Raw genomic sequence first — 22,554 nt, 5'->3', positions numbered from 1 at the left:
GAACAAGAGTAAAAACAGGAGTGACAACTGAATTTAGATACAGTATGGATGTGGTCAAACAGACATCAATAAAATCTACAGTCAAAATACAATAAATAAAAGCACTGAAGAAGCCACTTCCTATTTTAGATATGGGTTCTGGATTTTTACTTTGATACTCTCTTTAAAATCACATACCCCTCATCAAATTGTCATTTTGAATGAATGGGCCGATGATAAAACATTCAGAAAAGACTGAAACATCTTCTCTTTCAGTGTGAGTTTATGCACTCACTTTCTTTGTTTCACACAAGAAATTAAACATACATGGTCACACACACACACACACACACAAATAACCTGTGGGCAGCAGCATAAGCATCAGTGTCACAGGTCTACACGGAGTCATGGACCGATCCTGAGGAATTACCAAGACAGGCAGAGAATGTGCTCGGCTCTTCACTCTGTATTACTGTCAATGGCTCTTCATTTGTGAAGCCAATCTGGCTCAGAGATCAGAGCTCTGCTCTAAAACCTACTAAACTGCCTCGAACCGCTCTCCACTGTCCACAGAGACATCCAACACAAATGAAAGCTCATAAGTGACTGATTTGGAGCACTGTAAATGATCAGAAAACCCTCGAACCTCACAAATAACGCTCCTCGTGTCAGATCTGACTCGCAACTGACTCCAACACAGTCACACGTTAGCATGTTGCTAAGCTAACAATGTGATAATAAGCAGTTCATTCTAGGAGAGGATACCCTTGTGACAGAAGTGTGTTTAATTGTATTCAGTGTGCACGTGTAGTGTACTTCAAATCTTTAAAAGTACATATTTAATAAAAAACTGTATTTATGCAAAACATAGCCTAATATGAATGCAATAAAAGGTCATCTAAAATAAACATTTCACGATTACTTCGTAATAAAGACAATTTAAATATTTTATATATACAGTTTATATATATATATATATATATATATATATATATATATATATATATATATGTGTGTAAATCATAAAGTTTTAATAATATGTTGTCATGCTTTAAAGAAGTATGCTTATTTTGATGTGTTAGCTAACATACTAAAGCACATGCTTTCTAGATCAAACATTTAATTGTAATGTTAATTTGATATTAAATTAAATGTACATATAATGTAAATGTACTAAATTAAAGCTTCATCATTGCAAATGTGTAATTACAAATATATTTTACTTGGCATACAAGAACCAATAGAAATTATATTAAATTATGGTTTAGTTGACCAGAAATGTCACCATTTTATCAGTACTTTAACCATATTTCAAAGACCACAGAAGTTACTAAATAGTAAATATTGTAGACAAACTTGTGCAATTTGTGTTTGTAGTTTGAAGTTTTAAATGCTTAACCTCTTAAGAACTGAGAAAAAAAAAGTTTTTAGGAAAACGTTAGTTGTTTAGAGCATTAACAATAATGTAAAAAAACAAAAGGACACACATAGGACACATCTCAAAAGTCAGCACCATTTAAAGGCCAAGTGAGTCGAGAAGAGTAGCGTTTAAATGTTTTCAATTCATCTATTTCATGTCCGATACACTGAAGTTCACCACGAAAGTGAAGCGTGTGATCGACAAGTGCACTTGCACGGCGGTGCGTTGAAGTGTCCGAGCCTTTGAGCCTCTTGTGAAGATGATATGTGCAAGCGGTTAAGGCTGCTGAAGCACTGGATTACATTGCCTCCACTTTTCCAATTAATTATCCGGCTGTTTGGGAAATGAGCACGAGGGCACCGCAGGGTTTCTGAGTGAGAGCCCACGCGCCCCGAAATAGAGTAATGAAGCCAGCGATAGAAAAGATGGAGTTTTGTCCAAGTGAAGAGCAGAAATAGTCCCTGCGTGCTTTATTCAAAGACGTTTGTGGGTGTAGTGTTGGTTTTCCACTTTCAGCCATCTTAGGAGAATTACGTAAACATGATCAAATTTAATTAACTGGCTTTTCCTCGCTCACAGCTTTGATGAAGTGTTTGTGGTTCTGTTGAGACTGAATTTCACCATCCAGTCTTCATCACGGGAAAAGCGTTAGCTTGGGGTATTAGCTTGGCGTAACCATTAACCTGAGGGAGGATATTTCCCAAAGGTCAGCTGATTCCAGGACTTAATGATCTTATCGCTGCTTGCTGAGGTGAGCATGAGAGATGACCTCTGAGCAGAGTTACTCAGAGTTATTTGCTCAATGTTAGCTTCCAACTTGCTTCACAGAAGTCTTTATATAATATTGTTTATGGTTACTGTGGCCAACACAATTAATACAGATGGTTGCATCGTCTCAAAGGCCACAAACCTGGTGGTCTCCAAACTATAGATAAAACTGAAACTCCCTCTTCAGTGGAAAGAGTCCTTTCTGTGTATTCAGATTAAACCGTCACATCACAACACACCTTGAAGGGTGTTCAGGAGAGCACCATCTGTCTCCATGAGAATATAAAAATGTTTGTGAAAGCTTCTGTAGTGCATTTTGAAACAGCGACAGTTTGGGGAATCCTATGAACTCTGAAGCTTTTGAGGGTCATGCATACAGCGCACATGTGAGCTTAAGCCAGCTAATAAGCATGAGAGAGCTGGATGAATAAAAGAAAAGCCCTCCAGTGAGAGACCGCTGGACTCAGAGAGACGAGTTTGTATTCTTTCAGGCTCAGAACAGGACTGAAATGTGTCCGTCCCCCTGTTATTTTGTCTGAGGGGCTTTCATTAATAAAATCACAAACATTGACTTTGGAAAAGCCATGAAAAGAGTAATGGCTTTGAGACAGAGTGTGGCATGTGAGCGTGCTCGGGATCGGGGACGACGATCAGTCAACATGCGCTGAGATAGGAGATTTTCATTATCTCACCCTCCCTGCAAGGTTTACTGTTTGGAGAGCAAACTACACCCCACGGCTTGAGCTGTACACACAGAACAATAAGAGCGTTTGTTGACCAGTCTGTTGACCAGTCTGACATTCCCCTTCTCGCACACCTCACTGGAAGTGTCTCTTTCATCCTCCTGATATTTATATTCCTGCGCTGATGCCGTTTCCCAGCATCCTTATCGTCATCTCATGTCAGGGCTTCGGCCAGCCCTGTCTGGAGCAGACGTTTCCTTATACATCCAACTTTATTTCAGGAAAGAGAGACAGGCGATGTGGAGAGAAACCTCCCTAAACTAGCTCCCTTGTTAGACATCGTCTCAATGACAATAGCTGCAGTGTCCTTAGGTGAGGGGCCGGATTCAGCATGTGCTATTTCAGTGTCTTATTTATGAATCGCCCACTATCTATTCAAGCATTCACACTTTTAGCAATAAATTAAGTCATTATAATTATTTTCTTCTATTTAAATTAAATTTCCGTGAAATGTCAGGGTCAAAAAAGGTCTGTTGTTTATTGTCACAACTGTCAGCTTGCACAGAAGTCACTTCTTGCTCATTGCAGCAAAATGACTGAAAGTCGGCCGCACATTGCTAAGTGTGAGCTCACCTTTAGTGCTGAAAGCAGTCAGTCAACTCAATTTAATTTTAAAGGAGATGTTTGTGTACATGTTCTGTTGACCAAAACAGCAGTAAGTCATCAAATTATATATTTAAATAGATTTAGATGTGCAGTGTAAACAAATGCACTTTGCATTTGAGTGCAATAATCGAGCATTATGGATTATATGAGAGCATTAATTCTCTTTAAAGTAAATAGTCTGATATTTAGGACTATTTAATTTAAAGATAACACATGCTTACCAATTACTGCAATAAGCAACATACTTTGTTTTACATAATATTTACTAAATGCACACATCATATTTACAATAAAAAAAAGATTTAACTTGATTAAATAAATCTAAAATAAATAATAATAATAATAACTTCATGATCTTGATCTCATATTAAAATGATCTTGATTTTGTAATTCTGTTTTCACATTTAACCGAAATGTTAAAAACACAAACACAAAAGCAAGTAAACAGTGTAAGCGAAGTGCACTCAGTCACCTGTCAATCATATTTTATGATGACATGAATATGTCATAGTGACCACCACATTAACTTCTCAGGTATGTTACCAGTGAAATAATAAGCACTTGTTACTTTGGAATGGAACAAATATTTTCTGCATAATGTACTATTGATTTATTAAGTGTGATTTCTGTACAAGTAAGCATGTTGATGTGTTGATCTCACTACACAGACTTTAAAAAGCAACAGTTTTATACTCTCCAAAAATATCGGGAAAATGTGAAGGACAAAATGAAAATCACTTGGACATATTCAAAAGATATACTGTCAAATATGACAGCTTTTCAGAAATTATGTTCTTTTTCTAAAGCAATAAAGTGCCCTTGAAAATCGTTTTGAAATTCAAGCGTGACCTGCTCATTAAATTTAATTTCCTTCTCATTAACGGTAAAAATTTATTTATTTATTTATTTATTTATTTATTTATTTATTTATTTATTTTTTAGCATCTATGAACAGTGCTAAGAAGTGATGAAAATTAAACCTGTCTTCTCGTAATATCAGCCCACTGACCCCCCGCTAAAGTCTCCGTGTTCGACATCAATCAGGTTCACGTACGCTGGGATCTTCCAGTATTGCAAAAAGTGTATTCTTTTCAGCTTGTTTACTTGCATCAGGGACATAAAAATGTCCACCTACACACAAATCCGAACAAATCATGCCGCAGTTGTTAGCAGATAAACAGCAATCACAGCCGGACAAAAGAGGTGGTAATTGCAGCCGAGTCCATCAAAACTCATATCAATGGCATCTGAATGAGTCTTATCAGCAGAATGATTTCAATGTATCTGATAATTGCAGAAACAAAGCATCTTTTGTGTTTTAATTGGGCTGCTGTGTGGGTCTGGGAAGAGCCTCAATCAGTAGGCCATCGAGGGACTCGTCCTACGTGCTGTCAGCCATAAAACAGCCAGATTCAATCGCCTTCTCTGCTGCTAAGACTTAGGGTGGGCTGAAATTGTACTCCCCCCCCCCCCCCCCCCCCCCGTATGAAAGGCTGCAAAGAGAGAATTGATCTTCAGTAAAATAACTTTGGCAGCAAGAGATGGAATTGCAGGGAACAGGGTTTTTACGAAAAAGGCCTCTCGCCGTCACGGGTGTCAACAGACAGTAGTGCTAATGCTGGGGAATATGATGGCTTCAGCTGAACTGATGGAGAGAAACACTGATATCAGCTAGCCATAAACATTTAGTTTTTATTATATGTGTTTGAAGTGCACTCAGAAACATTTCAATGAGGTCTAATTGTCATTAATTATAGCTGCTGGGCCCAAATGTCCCATGTTATTTGGCTTGTTTTTAAAGATAAACTACACCTCAAAACTGTGCCTATGATGCCTCATAAAAATAAAAATAAAAAATACATCCCCTTTGAAAATTAAATATTTATGCGATTTAGGAAGAAATATGATCTTATGAGCTTCTTGTTTGAATGGAAATCTTATACAGCATTACAGTTTGTCGATCTAAAACAGTGACCACTGTTGTTGGTAGGAAAATAAGCGGTCTGAACTTATTTCCCCAGCACATTTTTTTTCTGTTTTGGTCACGCATTTGCATCTGTGCATCCCTGTATATAGTATATTTTTAATGGAAATGTTATTTCTCCATGTATTATAGACCCACACAATATTGTAGTATTTCTGATCAGGCATTGAAAACACATCCTAAAAAAAGCTCTTTCAGTCAATGGAACTGCTTTGGGCTTGAAGCAGGATATGATTTGACAGGGCCATCAGATTTGGCATGACACCAGTTCATTTATTTATTTTATTACTGCGTATGAAAATCAAAAACAACATTTAACCTTCCATCACTATCTCTAAACAATTACTAACAGAACACTTTCCTCTGAGCAGATTAATTTGTCATTTAGGGGAATCAACTTTCTTTTGAATTCGGAGAACTGTGCTTTATTAAGCATAACAGACATAACAAACACAGCACGCACACACACCCAGACACACGTGCAGTGATGAAAATGGCAATGCATTCTGAAGCTTTAATCACCGGCTGTGACATTGCACAGAAAGACATGTCAGCTGGACTCACAACTCAGCTCCATAGCCTTTATGTTCTTGACACTTCACTGAGGAAATGACAATTGCTCACTGTAATTTCAGAAATTGCACAGCAATAAAAATATGCTTAAGGTCGCTCGAGCTTGTCACAATTTGAAGACGTTCACAAATCATTGATTATGCATTACTGTTGTTTGTTCCCTGTGTGGCTCTTTCTGTGATGACAGACCATTTAACGATAGCCTCCTTCCTGTAAAAATGCAAATGTCATTTTTGGTCAGGAGAAGAGAAAAAACAGTTATTTATAACACAGTATGTTTGTTTCTTCAGTTTGTATTATGTTATTTTGACTGATCTTGCATTGCCATAGCTATGACTATCTATGACTACTAGCATAAAGTCTGGTCCACTTAACAGGCAATTCATTCTGTTTATTCTATTAAAACACGTACAAACGTGTTAAAGCTTGCCATACTGAGAAAGTTTTATGTGTGTGTGCGTGCAATATACATTAGATGATCAAAAGCCAGAAAAGAATGATCATTTATCATCACTCTGAAGTCAATGGGCTATTTGAAAGCATTTTTGGTGAAATGCCTGAAATACGGTATATGGTTAACAAAAGCTCACGATTTTCCATTTTATTCTATGACGTAAAATACACGTTAATAATTTTTGAATGCATTATTTGTCTTGAGAATGGCAGTGCTTAACAAGTGACTACAGAAGCTGTCAGGGACTTTAAACATCCGGTAAAGTCATTTTAACTCACCTTCTCACTAGTTATTGTTGTTTTAAAAAAATGAAAAATGAAGACTGTGTTGTCAGAAGCTGGTGTAATTTGTTTATAACCTACACTTAGCCTTTTACTTCTAGCTGTTGTATTTATGGACTCAAACGTGTTTAATTATGAAGAATTCTTTAATGAAGAAAATGTGTAAGAGCTTATTTTCTGCAGTAATCCAAAAGCCAATGGAAAAAACCTATTGAGTTTTTATCAAGGGAAACCAGGGTGATGTGAACTTCTGGCTTGGCTTACAAAAGCGCCTCATCACCGCTGCACTCAGCGCACCATGGGTGGTCTAACCTGAGGATACTGCCTCCAACTCTTCAAATACCCACTCATATTTTCTGGGAAGCTGTCTGGTGTCAGTGTGACTGACTCACTGTGACTTAAAAGGTGGCTTTTGGTTCATTATTCAAATGACCGTCCATTTTATCAAGACTCACACTAATTGCAGTGAACAGCCCAACATGATCACATGCACCTGCCTACCTGGATATCAATTATCCTGACAAGACCAGTCATCTCTGTTCTGATGTCAGTCCAGCCCTCGCTGTCTGTCTCTCGCTCAGATCCCCTCCAGAAACACCCACCGCAGCTCATAAGCAGAATCAATGTTTCTAGAGACCTTCATTTCAGCTTACATGTCTCCTTCATGGTTTAGAAGGCAAACAGAGTTCAGATTGTTTGCCTGCGGAGGGTAAACCATGCATCGGCACACTCTGTGCTTTATAAACAACCACATAACTTTCCAGCACTTCAGGACGAGGCGGTAATGACTTCAGAGGCTCTCCAATAGATGTCTGAGTATTTCTCACAGACTTCCAAATGAACCGAATCCACACAAAGCCCACAATTCCTTCATTATCTGCTGATGATTGTACTGCTGTTGCCCAGGGCCATGAGGGAGAGCTAATACTGCTTCAGTATTAATGGAGTCAAAGTGTAGTTTTGTGCTACCTTTAAAGGAACAGTTTCCTCAGGAAATGTGTCACCAGAATGAAGCCGGTGCAGGAGCTCTCAATGCTGCTGCATTTTTAAACATGCCACTTCATGATCACTCATATAACGAGAACCAGTAATGAACATTAGCGAATGCGATTGTTGAGCTCAAGCAGAGGGGAAAACTATTGGTGGAAGGTTATTCTTCAAATAAAGTTGTCATGTGTGTTTCCAAGTATTCTTTCAGCTCTGCGGTTGAGCGTTACAGTAACTTCATCCATCCTAAACTCCAAAACCTCCAAAGACATCCTCAAACTCTCACAATGCCCCAGGCCTTCAGTTTAATTAGGATTTATTTAAGCCGGTCTGATACACCATGTCGTCTTAGAGAAGTTAGTGCTGCACTTTTCTTTTCTTTTTTTTCTTCGACGTCTGACAAGCAAATGGCATCTCTACCCTCTCCTCAGCTTTCAAGCTCAAGCTGAGATTTCAGAAATGTTGTCCTTCATTGAACTGGGAGAATGAATGGAAAGTAATGGAGTTGGGAGGTGAATGGGATAAACACTACACTGGATTTATGAAACACAAATGGGATTCTCACTGATCAGTGGTGGCCTTTGTCAGAGTTTTTGTGCTTTTCTTTTTTGTCCTTGAAAGTTCAGTCCTATGGAGCCGCTAAAGGGACATGATGATGGGAGAAAAAATATATGTCAATTCTTTCCCATTCCCCCGCAAAAAGTTAGTGTTACTCTGGAAAAAGAATTGCATACTCCTTCTTGTAGGTGTTTTATGTTCTCCAACGGTTTGATGGAAATAATACGAGGTGGGGAAAAAAGGTTCCTTGAGTAAACCCAAAACTTCTTAAGCAAACACAACAGTTCAGTTTTCTCTCGCAAGAGCATTGAAATATAGATTTCATATTACTTAAATGCAACGTTTCTCTGGGGTACACAAAAGTTTTGCACGTGAATGCAAAAGCATCAACATAAAGTTTTTTCTCACATCTATTATTTTTCACATCACCATAGGCTCCATGCAGAAATCTACAGATCTGCAAGTTATTAGAAATCAAATACCTTCAAGAAAAAGGTCTTTAGACTAACTCGCTGCAACTCAATATCAAATGAAAGTTTTACTTTTATAATTTCTACCATTTCAGTCTTTTCTGCCTTTGTGCTAAATACTATTTAGACATAGTTAATATTGTGGGCTTAGTTAATTTTGAAAAATGTTCCAAATCAAGCTCATTTTGCCACTTGTTGGACCTGAAAGCAGTAATCCAAAGTTTGTGGCAGCAGTTAAACTGAAAGTGCCAGAACAAATGTTTGTCAAATGTTCCGGCGGAGCTCATGAGATTCCACAGCATGACTCCAAACAGGTGAAGGTTTTCTCATTCTGATGCAAGAACGAACTGCCATTAAAGCTTATTACCTCTGCCTCTTATTTCAATAATATATTCAATCCATTTCTCTAATCAACACACTACAAAGCAGCATGAAGAGCATCAGCGAAGCAACAAGCAGATAGACTGAAAGCTTGCCTTATTACACCTTGACATCAAAGACAGCAATGCTTCAACGCATCAACACAAATGAGCATCTCAATCTCGTCAGGAAACAAGGGGAAAATTGGCCTGTGCTAATGTGCCATTTAAATGCAAAGAGCAAATTCTTCAGCACTAGCAAAGATTTTTTTTTTGCTTGCTTTTTTGCACCTGATCTTCAAAGACGGCTTGTCAAAGTTTTGGAGCAGAGCTGACATCTTCCTGCAGCAGGGGGCAGAGGGAAGATCATGGCACCGCCCGTCTGTTTGAAGCCAGGCTCACTTAACTCGAGACCAGATACACTTCTGTTACACATCCAAAGCATGTCTAGTTTTAATGATCTAAAGCTTTTTGGAGAGCAAAAACCTGAAGCATAAACAAAGAGGTGCTCTCAATAAACAGCATGTATTACTTCAGCTTCAATCAGTGTGTTTATACGCACAATTTTTAAGGGCGTTCAATTCCTGGAGATCACTCAGGAGTTTATGTGCCGTATGCTAGCAGGTGTTCCTCCTTGAATGCCGTCTCCAACTCTGAGTCATCAGAACACTGCGTCGCTGTTCATTTGCATAAAGTTGACTTAAAGATCACCAACATGCTGTCGCACACGTCACTGGAAATCAGCAACACTTGCTAAAACTTGCTGAACACCAATTATAGGTTTCACTCAATAACTTTAATGTTTTGAGACACTTAAATGTAGAAGCTCAAACTTGTTTGTCAAGCGAGCACTTCCATTTACCATATGTGATGTACTCTATGTGTCATGTTTGGAATGACATGAGGGTGCGTAAATGATGAAAATGTTAAAATTGGATCAACTATCCCTTTACCTGTTTTCTTTTATAAGGGAAACATCATAGTTTCAGCAAAACCTGATCAACCAGGTGCCAGGGGAGATATTCATGGTGCATTTTCTGCTCATTAATTGATCACTCAATCAAAAAATCTTCATCTCAAACATAATTTCAGTAGAAATACGAATACTATTAGTAATTAACATGCGAAACACAACAGAATTAATTACTGCACCTTTCAAGGCAACATGCAAAACCTTGAATTGAAACATGAGACTTTTTCCCAGGAATTTCAGTATGCTACAGAGCATGTCTGTTCTGTTCGACCCGCATGACATCCGTCTACCTTTCCTCTCTCTCTCTGTTTCTCAGTTCTTCCTCATTGACATGCTTAACATACCCCAGTATGGATCAATAATATTGAGCAAATAGCTCCCAATAAACTATGCTGTTGTTTCAATTGGAATGTCTTTAGCAGCTTAGATGGAATTTATCCCTCCAGATAAGTGCAGTATTGGAGGCTACTCAAAGAAATTTGAACACAAAGTGTCACAGATTGTCTTCAAGCTTCTTATGTCCAGTTAACAACATTACCTGCAACTAGAATAGATCCAAGGTAGACGGTTTATATGACAGTGTGAGAAGTACTAGATCACAATAATGCTATATGAAGTATAACAATATAATAGTTATTTCTTTTTCTGGGTGGGATTGAATGTCTCTTCCACACTCATTACCACTTGAGCAAGACCCCTAAACCCCAATCCTGGACGCTGCACATCATTTTTACCTCCCACCAAATATTATTTCCATAGAAAGCGAAAGGCAATTTTTTTTTATTTTTATTTTTTAAGGGAATGCAAACATTTCGCAAGACAATTCAAAAGCTTTGAAACATTTCTTTTCTCCCTCTCATTTCCTTTTACCACCACCATGTTCTTTTTAGTGTTTTTTTTTTTTTTTTAGTTTTTGATAATAAATTTTGGATTTAAATAAAATAATTGTAGCACTTTACAATAACGTTTATCGGTTTGCATTAGTTAACTACATTAGTTACCATGAACTTAGTGTGGACAATAGTTCTACAGCATTTATTAATGAACAATGAACGACTGTATTTTCATTGACTAACATTAACAGAAATGAATAAATACTTGTTTGTTCATGTTAGTTAATAAATTAACTAATGGAACCTTATTGTAAGTGTTACCAATATATTTATAAATTATATTCTCTCTCTCTCTCTTTGTCTCATTGATCTTGTTGCAATGCATTCTGGTATTGCTTTATCCAATAAGGATACATGCATTGTTTTCTAATGTTTTACAGATACGGATAAACATGGGAAACATCCATTATTACAATCAAGCGTTTATTACAGCACAGTACAACAAAACTCACCTGGTATAAGGTCAGAGGTCATGTGTGGCAAGTTGTAGGTCCGTACAAGCTGCCAATCAAAATCATCTTCCTGTGCCTGTCTGTATTCACATAGGCTGGGGTCGGAGTCTTCCTCAAACGTGCAGCCAGCTGGAGAGAGAGAACAAACTGTTAGAACCAAACTATATTTAGATGGTCGATTTACATTGTGTTTTGCTTATGTAGGTCAGTACAAGTGATGTTTTGAACTATTTTGAAATGTAATAAATTCCAACATCCTTCTTGGAAAAGTGCAACGCAAGTCTTGAATTGAAGTTGAACTTGACACTTGTAAAAGTGCAGCAATTTACAATGATTTCACACGTACATGCCGGCACCCAGCGTGACACATTTAATAATTTTCCCATGCAAAAACGTCAGCCAATCATAACAGAGGCACTAAAATAAAGCCCTATTAAAGGTACAGTAGAAAAAACAGCCTGCTTAATTGCAAGGGTCAAGGATAGGAAGAAAAATTCTCATGTGAAACTAAACTGCATCTGTTTTTGGTGCATTAACACTTGACCAACATCATTAAGGACTTCAGGGAAGAAAATAATGTTTTGATAATGACCTCTTTAAACAACAAACAACTAAAAGCTTTACATCCACATCTTAAAACTTTTTATGAGAACAGTAGGATGATTGCTGCTTTAGGCAGATGATGCATTTCTGTAAATAACTTTCTGTGAGTTTGCGAGCTTTGTAGTGGAGAGGGAACCTCAGGGCTGTTTTGTTTGAGTAATTAAATATTCTGCACAAAACTATGACTTTGTAGCTGTAATCTTTCAGGAGAGATATGGGACTCTGCATCTTTTACTGAGAAGAAATACTTTGTTCAGACAGGCAGCAGAAATCAGATTTTTAGCCTATCCAACGCAAATCTGTTTAGTTGTTTGCAGAGAGAAAAATAAATCTATGTTGGATTTTTCAATCTTTAGGCTGATTGAAATAAAATTCATTTTTGCAAAACTCCAAAAACATACCTATAATTAACACCCTGCAGGTTGCAGTGGAAATAAACAGTTTTGTTAGTTTTATTCCTTTTCACTCAATTATGATGCAACTAATTATGGATTACTAAAGACTTCTTTTTAAAAACTTCTTTACTACAGAGCAAAATTATGACCTCAAAAGACTTTTACCACAGTTCATGATTTGTAAAATAATACATTTAATACAGTTTGCCTCACATATTCAGTTCAGTAAGTATGGCTCTTAGTAAACTTGCTCGGTAACTCACCCAGTACAGCATTGCACTTGCAATTGGCTAAAATCTCACAGCTGCTTCAGTTTTGTGTGTTTATTTCACATTTGCTTTTGTTAACACTATCAGTTAGGTTTAGTGTACGTAGCATGTTATTTTCAAAGCCTTAACTTAATTTTAACCCAGGCATTTAATTTCTGAACTGCAGCAACTGTACAAGATTAAAAAGATTTCAGATAAATCTGAACACAGTTTTTGTCAGGGTTTTGCATTGACACTGTTTGTCTTGTGTTTTTCTTTCTTGTGTCTATGTCTTGTTTTAGCACATGGCCTTGTTTTCCTTGTCCGTGTGCTTCCTTAGCCCCTCCTCCTTGTTTCCTCTTTACCACACCCTCTTGTTAGCCTAGTTGGTCTAATTGTGCTCACCTGTCCCTCATGTATTTTCCTCCCTATTTATAGAGCACCTTTCCCTTTTGTGTTTGCTGGTCCATGGTCATTTTCACCCCCTCTGTCACTGTCTTTGGTCTGTGGATGTGGATGTGGATGTGGATGTGGATGTGGATGTGGATGTGGATGTGGATGTGGCTGAGGCTGAGGCTGAATATGTGTCCATGTCTCCCTGCCTGAGTCAGTGCTCAACAAGTGTCTGAGCTCTGCTCTATGGTGCCTTGTGTGGTCTTCTCTATCAGCCTGGTCTTGCTGACCCCTCTGTTGCCAAAGTATTCTGCCAGTTGTTTCCTGAAGCCTTCCCAGTGGCCTTCCCTAGCTGTTCCTGTTGTGGTATCTTTTGTGCACTTCACTACCTCTTGTATCAGTGGGTCTTGTCAATAAAACCTTGTTATCTCGCTGCAATTGGGTCCTCCTTCCCAGATCCCTGACAGGTTTTAGCAGCATTTACTGGACATTTCATTTTGAAAGTGTCGGGGAAACATGCAAAAAGCAACACAGTCATTTTTCCAATGAGCCTGGCTTGAGATTTTTAATCACAACTGTCGGATTGGATTTTAGTCCTGTTTTCTTTGTTATTCAAGGTTCAAAATTACTACAATATTTAAATGGACTCATTAATGGTCTCATGTGGCATAAAATTTTTTCAAAGTTGAATTAGATAGCAATTTTGTCCACTATATATGCAATACAGTCATTTTTGTATATTACTGGACATTAGCAACGATGTCTAAAAAAATGACCTGTTTGGGGTTGATTTTCAAATTGGATTTGGAAAACCAATTGGAATTGTGTGTAGTGTGAAGAAAGGCTAATCACCCGCACTGAAACTAATGAGGCAAGCGAAAAGGCTCTGTCAACGGCACATATACTGATGTGGCATCATCTCAGGCAAAAATCGATTGAGCAACACATCAGCTAAAAGCTTTTCGGTGCCTTTTATTTTCCTTAATTGCATCTAATAACTCTGCTTTCCTCGGCTCTGTGTGTGAGTAGAGGTGTGTGTTTCGGCTCAGTTAGCTCCAGGCTTGGAGGATGGAGAGGTCAGGCATGAAACACATGTAATAGACTCATCGCCAGTGTGAGGTGACCCACTCGTGTGTGTGTGTGTGTGTGTGTGTGGGAAACATGCTATCAGCAGGATCTCAACAGAAGCTAATAATACTCCATCTAGAGTAGCATCTAAAAACAGAAGCACTCTCACAGCCCCATGCTCTCACGCTACATTAGAAGAGGCGAAATGATAGCCAGACCCAGGAAAGTGGACCGAACTACTCACACAATCAGCAGAACATCTGAGTAGAGACATGCACTCTCAGCACTCAGATTCTGATTGGACAATGGTGGAATTTAGTCATTTACACTTACACATGTTGTTTAATAAACTGTATTTTAAATATATATATATAAAAAAGAAAAGTTACTTTAAACTGTAATAATATTTCACAGTATTAATTATTGTTATTTTTTTCGCTTCTTTTTTCTCTAAGAAATGCAACTTTTTTATGACGATAAGAGATTTCTTTCAAAAACAATTAAAGGAAAACTTTTGAATGGTATTGTATTATTGTATAATTCCCCTAAACTGACAGGTCATAATTGTTTGTTGTCTCAGGCAAGCACTTTCCTAATTTGTTTAAATAAATAAATAAATAAAAAAGGACAAAAAATTATATTTAAAGTCCTTTTATTTTAGCAAGTAGTCATTTCTTTTGTGATAATAACTTGCTGACTGTACATTATACTGCTAATTACAGGCCAGTCATTATCACAAAATAAACCCTTCGGGATCGTATCAGAGCTGTCTGTGACATATATGCATAAATAGGAAATATTCTTTTTGTGTAAGAGTTTCTCTACTACATGTAGCAAAGACAGCAAATCAGTGTGTTTCTATCATGGAACGAGAATTTGTCTGCATCAGATGCAAGTGGCATACTGTATCACAACACGTCCAAACCAAATCAGCCCCATTACAATCAAAGAAGCTGTCAACACTGAGAGCGCTGGAGCTCTGCTGAAGTTACTTCAACCACTTCATTTTTACCCTCTGTCTGAAATTAAATGATTTCATTTCGAAATGCCTTTTTTTTGTCTTGTGAACTTCTAAGCATCAAAACAAAGCAAGCTCATTATGTTCTGCCCTTTAAATGAGCATCTTTTCGCCATTTACAAACAACTGCAGAAACAAATTCTCAAATAATTCTGCACACTATTCCTATGATAAAAACAAAACAGATGCAAAGTAATAACAAATGGATTTCTGCTGAAAAGAAAGTTGAGTTGGACTGTTGCTGAAGTGCTGACTGGTGAAAGATGATCTGATCTGAGATGACACTTCCACTGGAGACATGATTTAAGTGGGGAATTCAGATTGAAATGCTATTCAGTCTGAGATTTATTTAATTTTTATGTTTCTCTTGCTAGGCTATGTATGGCAGATTGTGCAAAAAAAGACAAACAAAATACCAGTACAGTCCGTGGTCACACTTTACTTTAAGGTCCAATTAAATATTAATTATGACTTTTCCCTTAATAAACTCCTAATTAGATGCTTCTTAATAGTGAGGTAGTCGTCAATTTCAGGTGTGGGGTAGATTAAGAAATCTAAAATATGAACATGCAGAATTAGACATTAACATGTACTTTATAAGCATAATATCCATACTTATAAGCAACTAGAGAACTGGTCCCTAAACTAAAGTGTTACCCAGTCTGTAAATGCACCTGCAATGTGTTTTACTAAAAAGCGTTGTATGTTTGATTGCAGTCAGGTTATGGCGACTGAGATAGTGGTCTCTTAGGATTTCTGTGTGGTATTGCAGCTTGACTGGGATAAATCATACTGGGATGTTTGCTAAAATCATTGGATCCAGCACCCTACCTAAAAAATTTCCCACCAACCGCCGCTGGTGTCTATTGTTTTCAGACCACAAGACAAACAGAAATCCTTCACAGTTTGTGCTTTAGAAAAGGTTTAGCTCTCTGGCGTCTTGAAGGATCCATCATTATGACCAAGTCCCTGCTGGAATAAACACTGTTTCTCGGGAAGCTACGAGAGCGGCTCTCGAGAAGTCTTTTAGTTGCTTTAGTTGTCAAATTAAACAGCAAAGACAGGCTTATATTACATGGGTTTATAATCCGCAGCTGCCATCTCCAGTCATTTAAGAGCAGGATTTTCAGATCAGTGCGCAGTTGTCTGTGAAGGAACTTTCTGTCATTGTAAACACAGCTTAACAGTCAGAGTTGCCATCATCATAGGCAAGCAAAGATAATGATTATTACAGAAGAGCTGTAAAGCTTTTATCACCGCTACCATGAAGAGTGAGAAATTACGATGTCGAAGATTATTATCGCTCGCTTTGTCTTTCTCTGTTCTGCTGGTGTGAAATTCTCACAGTTGTTCCACTACAAACACACACACACAGTCTTGATGAGCAGAAGACGCTTCCTTCAAAATCTCTGCACTTTCTTTGTATTTTACAGTTCCTTTGGGCCTCAGAAAGCTCATTGTCTCATAGCAGCATGTTATTTTCAGGTGCTAAAGAGGCTGGCGGACTCGGTGCCAGACCTTGCTCATGGACAATGGTGAGGGTGGCTCCGGGGCCCGTGCTCCTTTTGTTTGTTTACCTTTCCATCTGTTGCTTTAATAATGCAGAGGCTTTACTCCAGTCTCAGGCATTATGAGCACACTGTTCATCTCAAACTGCCTGTGGTGTGTCTGCTTCATTTTGAGTCCTGCTGTTGGCTCAGCTTGAACTACTCTGTCCAGGCCAATAACATACACTCACACCTGACAAAGGATGCATTCTTGCATTAATGTTTTATTATTATTATTTAATAGTAGTATTATTTATTTATGCATGTATTAATGTAATCGCTGGTCTGCAGTCTGCATACACATGCACTTAACAGTGGTTATCAGTTCCAGTCCTCGTGTACCACCGCTCTGCATATTTTGCATGTTGTTAACACACCTGATTCAGATCATCAGCTGGTTAGAAGTGAGCTCTCTGCATGAACTGTGTTCCTATTGACATGGTCCCTACACAGTGTTCATTGCTCTGTAGTCCCTGAGCAGGGGAAATCTGTTGAAGTTTACTTCACTTCCTAACATTCATTCACGGATTTGTTCTACGCCACGCACCTGCAGCGTCTTCACACACAGATGAAGTGTACTAGAGAAGTGTGAAGTGTGACATAATATATCTCTGTGAATAAATACAATTTAAATTCACGTCTCACACATTTTAATGTCCTTTAAATGGAACATATACACTTCCTTCAAACTGGAATCATTTCAGAATATCCAGTGATGTTCACTTACGGTTGAACAGGACAAATATCGGATGTAATAAGAGATACATATGAAATGTTCAGAGCGGGGGATTACATGAACTGGAATTGATAACCACTGCACTAGACTTTTTGACTTGAAGGCTGACCCCTGTCTGTATTTTGAAATATCATTACACATTTATTTTAATAGATTTTAAGATATAATTTATTCCTCTGATTCAAAGAATGAACATCATGAATTTTGAACATCATTACTCCAGTCTTCCGTGTCACATGGTCCTTCAAAAATCATTCTAATATGCTGATTTGTGGCTCAAGAAAAAAATTGGAAAAATGTTATGATGTTGTGCTGCTTAATATTTTTGTGGAAACTGTGATACACTGCCATTGAAAAGTTTAGAAATGAGTAAGCAAATAAATAAAGTGGATTCAGCTTAAATTCAGCTATGCATCACATGAATAAATTATATATACATATACACATGTGAAGAGTTTATTTGCAAAAACAGATAACCCAACTGCAGTTTGATTGAGATTAACTGAAAATGAATATGAAAAAACATGATTTCTGAGAACTGTTAAAAACGACATTATCTGTTTTTGTGATATATACATACTGTATATAGAAAACGTCTCGGTTACGTATGGTAACCTTTGTTCCCTGAAGGAGGGAACGGAGACGCCACATCGGTGACCGGCGAATATGGGATATCGCTACGATAGACCAATCTACTTCGAGTGTAAACTAAACGAGCCAATGCACATTGGCATGCAATTATTGCATCCAGCTGCCGCTGATCACTGCGTGAGTATAAGAAGGCAGCAGGTGCAATGCATTCCAGTTTTTCGCTGAGGAGCCAAGCCGGGGACCCGGCAGCTCAGCGGCGGTACAGCAACCATGGCGACGAGACGCGGCGTCTCCGTTCCCTCCTTCAGGGAACGAGGGTTACCATACGTAACCGAGACGTTCCCTTTCAGTCGGTCACTCTCGACGCCACATCGGTGACTGACGAATATGGGATCCCTATCAGACCGCCATGGGTGCTGCCCCTTCCAGTGCCCTGTGCGAGCCGCCTGCGCCCCTATTAGGTGTAGGCCGGGGCTCGGAACAAGTAGCTCCACTCACCGTTGTCAAATCAGTACCTCACCGGGTGAGATTGGATAACACTGGGAAAACGTACCCGGTCCGTTTGGAACCGGGACGCTGCGGAAGCCCCATTCTTCCCGAAGGAGGTCTTTGAAGGTTGTAGTGGGATTACCTGGGAGTCAGCCGGCCCGAACTCTAGGCACGAATCGTCGACCGAAAATGCATGCAGGTCCCCTACCCTCTTGATGGAGGCCAGTGCAAGCAGGAGCAGAGTTCTCAATGAAAGAAACTTTAGCTCAACTGAACGCAAAGGCTCGAATGGGCCCTGCTGTAGTGATTAAAGCACTAGAGACAGGTCCCAAAAGGGTATACAGGGGGGCCGGGATGGATTTAACCTCCTGGCCCCTCTAAGGAACCTGACGATGAGGTCATGCTTACCCAAAGACTTCCCATTCACGGGGTCATGGTACGCAGCAATAGCAGCAACCTGGACTTTGAGGGTGGAGGGAGACAGCCTTCGCTCCAGCCCTTGCTGCAGAAAGTTCCACTTCAACGTGTAAGCGTGTCTTGTAGACGGTGCTCTTGCCGAAATGATGGTGTTCGCTACCTCTTGGGGTAGGTCACCTAGAACCTCTGCGTCCCATCCAAGGACCAGACATGGTGTTTCCAAAGGTCTGGACGCGGGTGCCAAATGGTGCCCCATCTCTGAGTCAGTAGATCTTTCGTCAGAGGAATTGGCCAAGGAGGGGCTGTCGCAAGGAGCACTAGTTTGGGGAACCAGGTCCGCGTGGGCCAATACGGCGCTACTAGCAAGACTTGCTCCTTGTCCTCCCGGACTTTGCACAGTGTCTGTGCGAGAAGGCTCACTGGGGGAAACGCATACTTGCGTAGGTCCCGCGGCCAGCTGTGTGCCAGTACGTCAGTGCCGAGAGTTCCCTCGGTCAGGGAGTAGAACAACTGGCATTGAGAGGTCTCTGGAGAAGCAAACAGGTCTACCTGAGCGGCTCTGAACCACCTCCAAATCAGCTGGACCGTCAGGGGATGGAGTCGCCATTCACCCGGGAGCATTGCTCGAGACAGCTCGTCGGCTGTACGACTGAGAAGGGCTGGAATGTGAATGGCACGAAGTGACCTCAGAACCTTCTGACTCCAAAGGAGGAGGTGGCGGGCGAGTTGCAACATGCGACGAGAGCGCAGACCACCTTGTCGGTTGATGTACGCAACAGTCGCAGTGTTGTCCATTCGGACCAGCTAATGCTTGCCTCATAAGAGACCTTTGAGACGGTTCAAGGCAAGGTGCGCTGCTAACAACTCTAGGCAATTGATGTTCCACTGCAGCTGCGGGCCCATCCAAACCCCTGAGACTGCATGCCCATTGTACTTGGCCCCTCAGTCGGTGGTGGAGGCATCCGTGTAAACCACAGCATGCCTGGAGATCTGCTCTAGGGGCACCCCTGCCCAGAGAAATGCAAGATCTGACCACGGAGTGAGGGTTTGGTGACAGGCCGGTGTAACTTGGACCCGGTGAGTCACCTCAACCGAAAGCCACCTCAGTGTGTTCGATGCCCAGACACGTGAGGCAGCGATCGTGACCATCACCCATTGCCAGGTAACGACCGCACCCAGAAACGCATGGATGAAACGGCATCCATATAAGGACGATCCGTCATCTTTACAAAGACGCACCTGTGAAGCTCTTTTAGAGAAATTTGCTCTTTAGGAAATGCTCTTTTAGTGCTGAGGAGCACAGGGGAATTGGCCGTTTGCTACACGACAGGGGTAGTGCAGCCTGAAGTGTGCAATCCACTCGACGCAGGAACGACCACCGCTGAAGCGCCGTCTCGCCAACACACGAAGCTTCCGAGAGCGTGCTGAACTCGTAGTTCACATCAGACACAGTTGAGCAGAGCGATACTAACGCTCGGCTCCGAAGCGAAAAGCTGGAATGCATTGCACCTGCTGCCTTCTTATACTCACGCAGTGATCAGCGGCAGCTGGTTGCAATAATTGCATGCCAATGTGCATTGGCTCGTTTAGTTTACACTCGAAGTAGATTGGTCTATCGAAGCGATATCCCATATTCGTCGGTCACCGACGTGGCATCGAGAGTGACCGACTGAAAGGGAACAATTATTTAAATTATAAAAAATATAAAAAAATTAAAACATTATTTTTATTATTACTGTTTATATTTTATATTTGATCAAATAAGTGCAGCCTTTGTGAGCATAGGACACGTTTTTCAAAAAGAAAAATAAATAAATAACAATTCTTAAATATTTCAAACTATTGACTGGTAGTTATAGTATAATAATGTATTAATAATTATTTACCACACACTGTCTGAAAGAAATGTGTTTGTGTGTGTAGAAGTTGCTCAGCTCTTTGTGTTGACACATTCTACTGATGTTGCTCATTAGTGCAGGCTTTGCCTGATCCTTCGCTTCTGCAAGCGCTCAGTTACACATTTAATGAATTTATAATTATTAAAAAATGTATGTTCATGTGTGTGTGTGTGTGTTCCCAGAGGAAATGTTATTGCTCAGAAGTTGCACATTCATTGCAAAGGAAACTTTCTGTTAGATTACTTTGAAATAGCAACTAAAACTTTGTTTTAAACTCAGATCATTTGATGATAAATGTTTCAGATATTGAAATCTCAGACTTTTAATTGCAAATCTGTACACAGTGTGAAATTATGTTGAGAAAGTGCTAAGTTTATAATAAGCTTGTCCAAACTAGTTACTGGGTTTAAAAAACAAAAAAAACAAAAAAAAACCGCTTAACCACCTTAAATGACCACTAAAAGCTAGTTTGTTAGAATGGTCTAGTAATCACTTTAGACCATCTAGAAATCAGCTACCATGTTCTTCCAAATCTAACATGCATACACATGTTTGCAAAACCACAAAAACATACCTATGTATATAATTGCTACCTTGTCTCTTGGCATAAATGTACCTTGGTGCACTTTTTAGCAAAATGCGAATTACGTACCAATAAGTACATAACACAGCACTTTCCAAAATAAATGAACACTAGAGGCAGTAAAACTCATTTTATTCCTTTTCACACAAATTTACAGATTTGATTAATAAAGCATCATTTTTGCATAAATACTTGAAGAAAATCATGTTATGACTTCAAAACAATATTAATATGCTGGGAGATTTGAAAACTGATGCTTTTGAATATTAGCATCGCACAAATCCAGCTTATATCTATGGGTTTTTATATACGGCAGGTTTGTTCGGTAGCTCACAGAGAACAGAGACGTACTTGAGAGGCAAGAAGCTCTGGTTTAAATCCCTTGTAACCATGGTTCAACAAAACAGTTGAAATATGCATATAAGGAAGTTGAATAACGGCACGGTTGCATCAATAATGTGTTTTTATATCAGTTTTGCATTTTTTTACACTATCAGGTAGGTTTAGGGTTGGGTTTGGTGTAAGGCATATTTACAGCGTGATAGAGCATTAACTTTTATCAACAATCCCCAGAAATTTGAATTCTGAACCACCGCAATATATACCTGAAGTAACATAATAAAAAGAAAGCAATACCAACCTATATCAACTTAATATGTGCCAGGGTTCATGTATTAGAACCCATGTTTTAGTGCCACTCAGTGGACATTTCTCTTTGAAAAACTCCAGCGAAACGTGCAGTAAGGTACGTAAAAACGTACAAAAAGTACACAGAGGTACGTATTTTTATAAGAGCAGGTTATATAATTGACTACTGTTGCCAGAACACCAGTGGCAGGAAAACACCAACAAACTTTTAGGCCTTAGAGCATGACTTTTACCATAGAGCATGAAATGTAAAATTATACATTTTGATGTTTTATATGGCTTTCCTAATGAAGTAAACTTGCTCGGTAGCTCATCCGGTACAGCATTGCACTTCAAAACTGAGTCTGGATGAAGGATCTCAACGCTTTTTCGGATGTAGTATGTTATTTGCGAACACAATACAGCACCCAATACCCTTAG

The 22,554-nt window shown here is 39.3% G+C and overlaps 1 protein-coding gene across 10 annotated transcripts in view; it reads right to left on the bottom strand.

Annotated features, from left to right (window-relative positions):
- Positions 1-22,554, bottom strand: part of LOC132104528 (receptor-type tyrosine-protein phosphatase U-like) — a 281,009-nt gene that overhangs the window by 177,875 nt on the left and 80,580 nt on the right. For all 10 annotated transcript variants that reach the window (XM_059510078.1, XM_059510079.1, XM_059510070.1 and 7 more), the window contains exon 2: positions 11,501-11,629. In XM_059510078.1, the coding sequence (XP_059366061.1) occupies positions 11,501-11,629 (129 nt within the window). The remainder of the gene's footprint in view (positions 1-11,500; positions 11,630-22,554) is intronic.

Source organism: Carassius carassius, chromosome 25 (genome assembly GCF_963082965.1).
Source record: "Carassius carassius chromosome 25, fCarCar2.1, whole genome shotgun sequence".
Taxonomy (NCBI): domain Eukaryota; kingdom Metazoa; phylum Chordata; class Actinopteri; order Cypriniformes; family Cyprinidae; genus Carassius; species Carassius carassius.
Note: the sequence above shows the minus strand (reverse complement) of the source record. Positions and strands in the feature narration are given on the sequence as shown.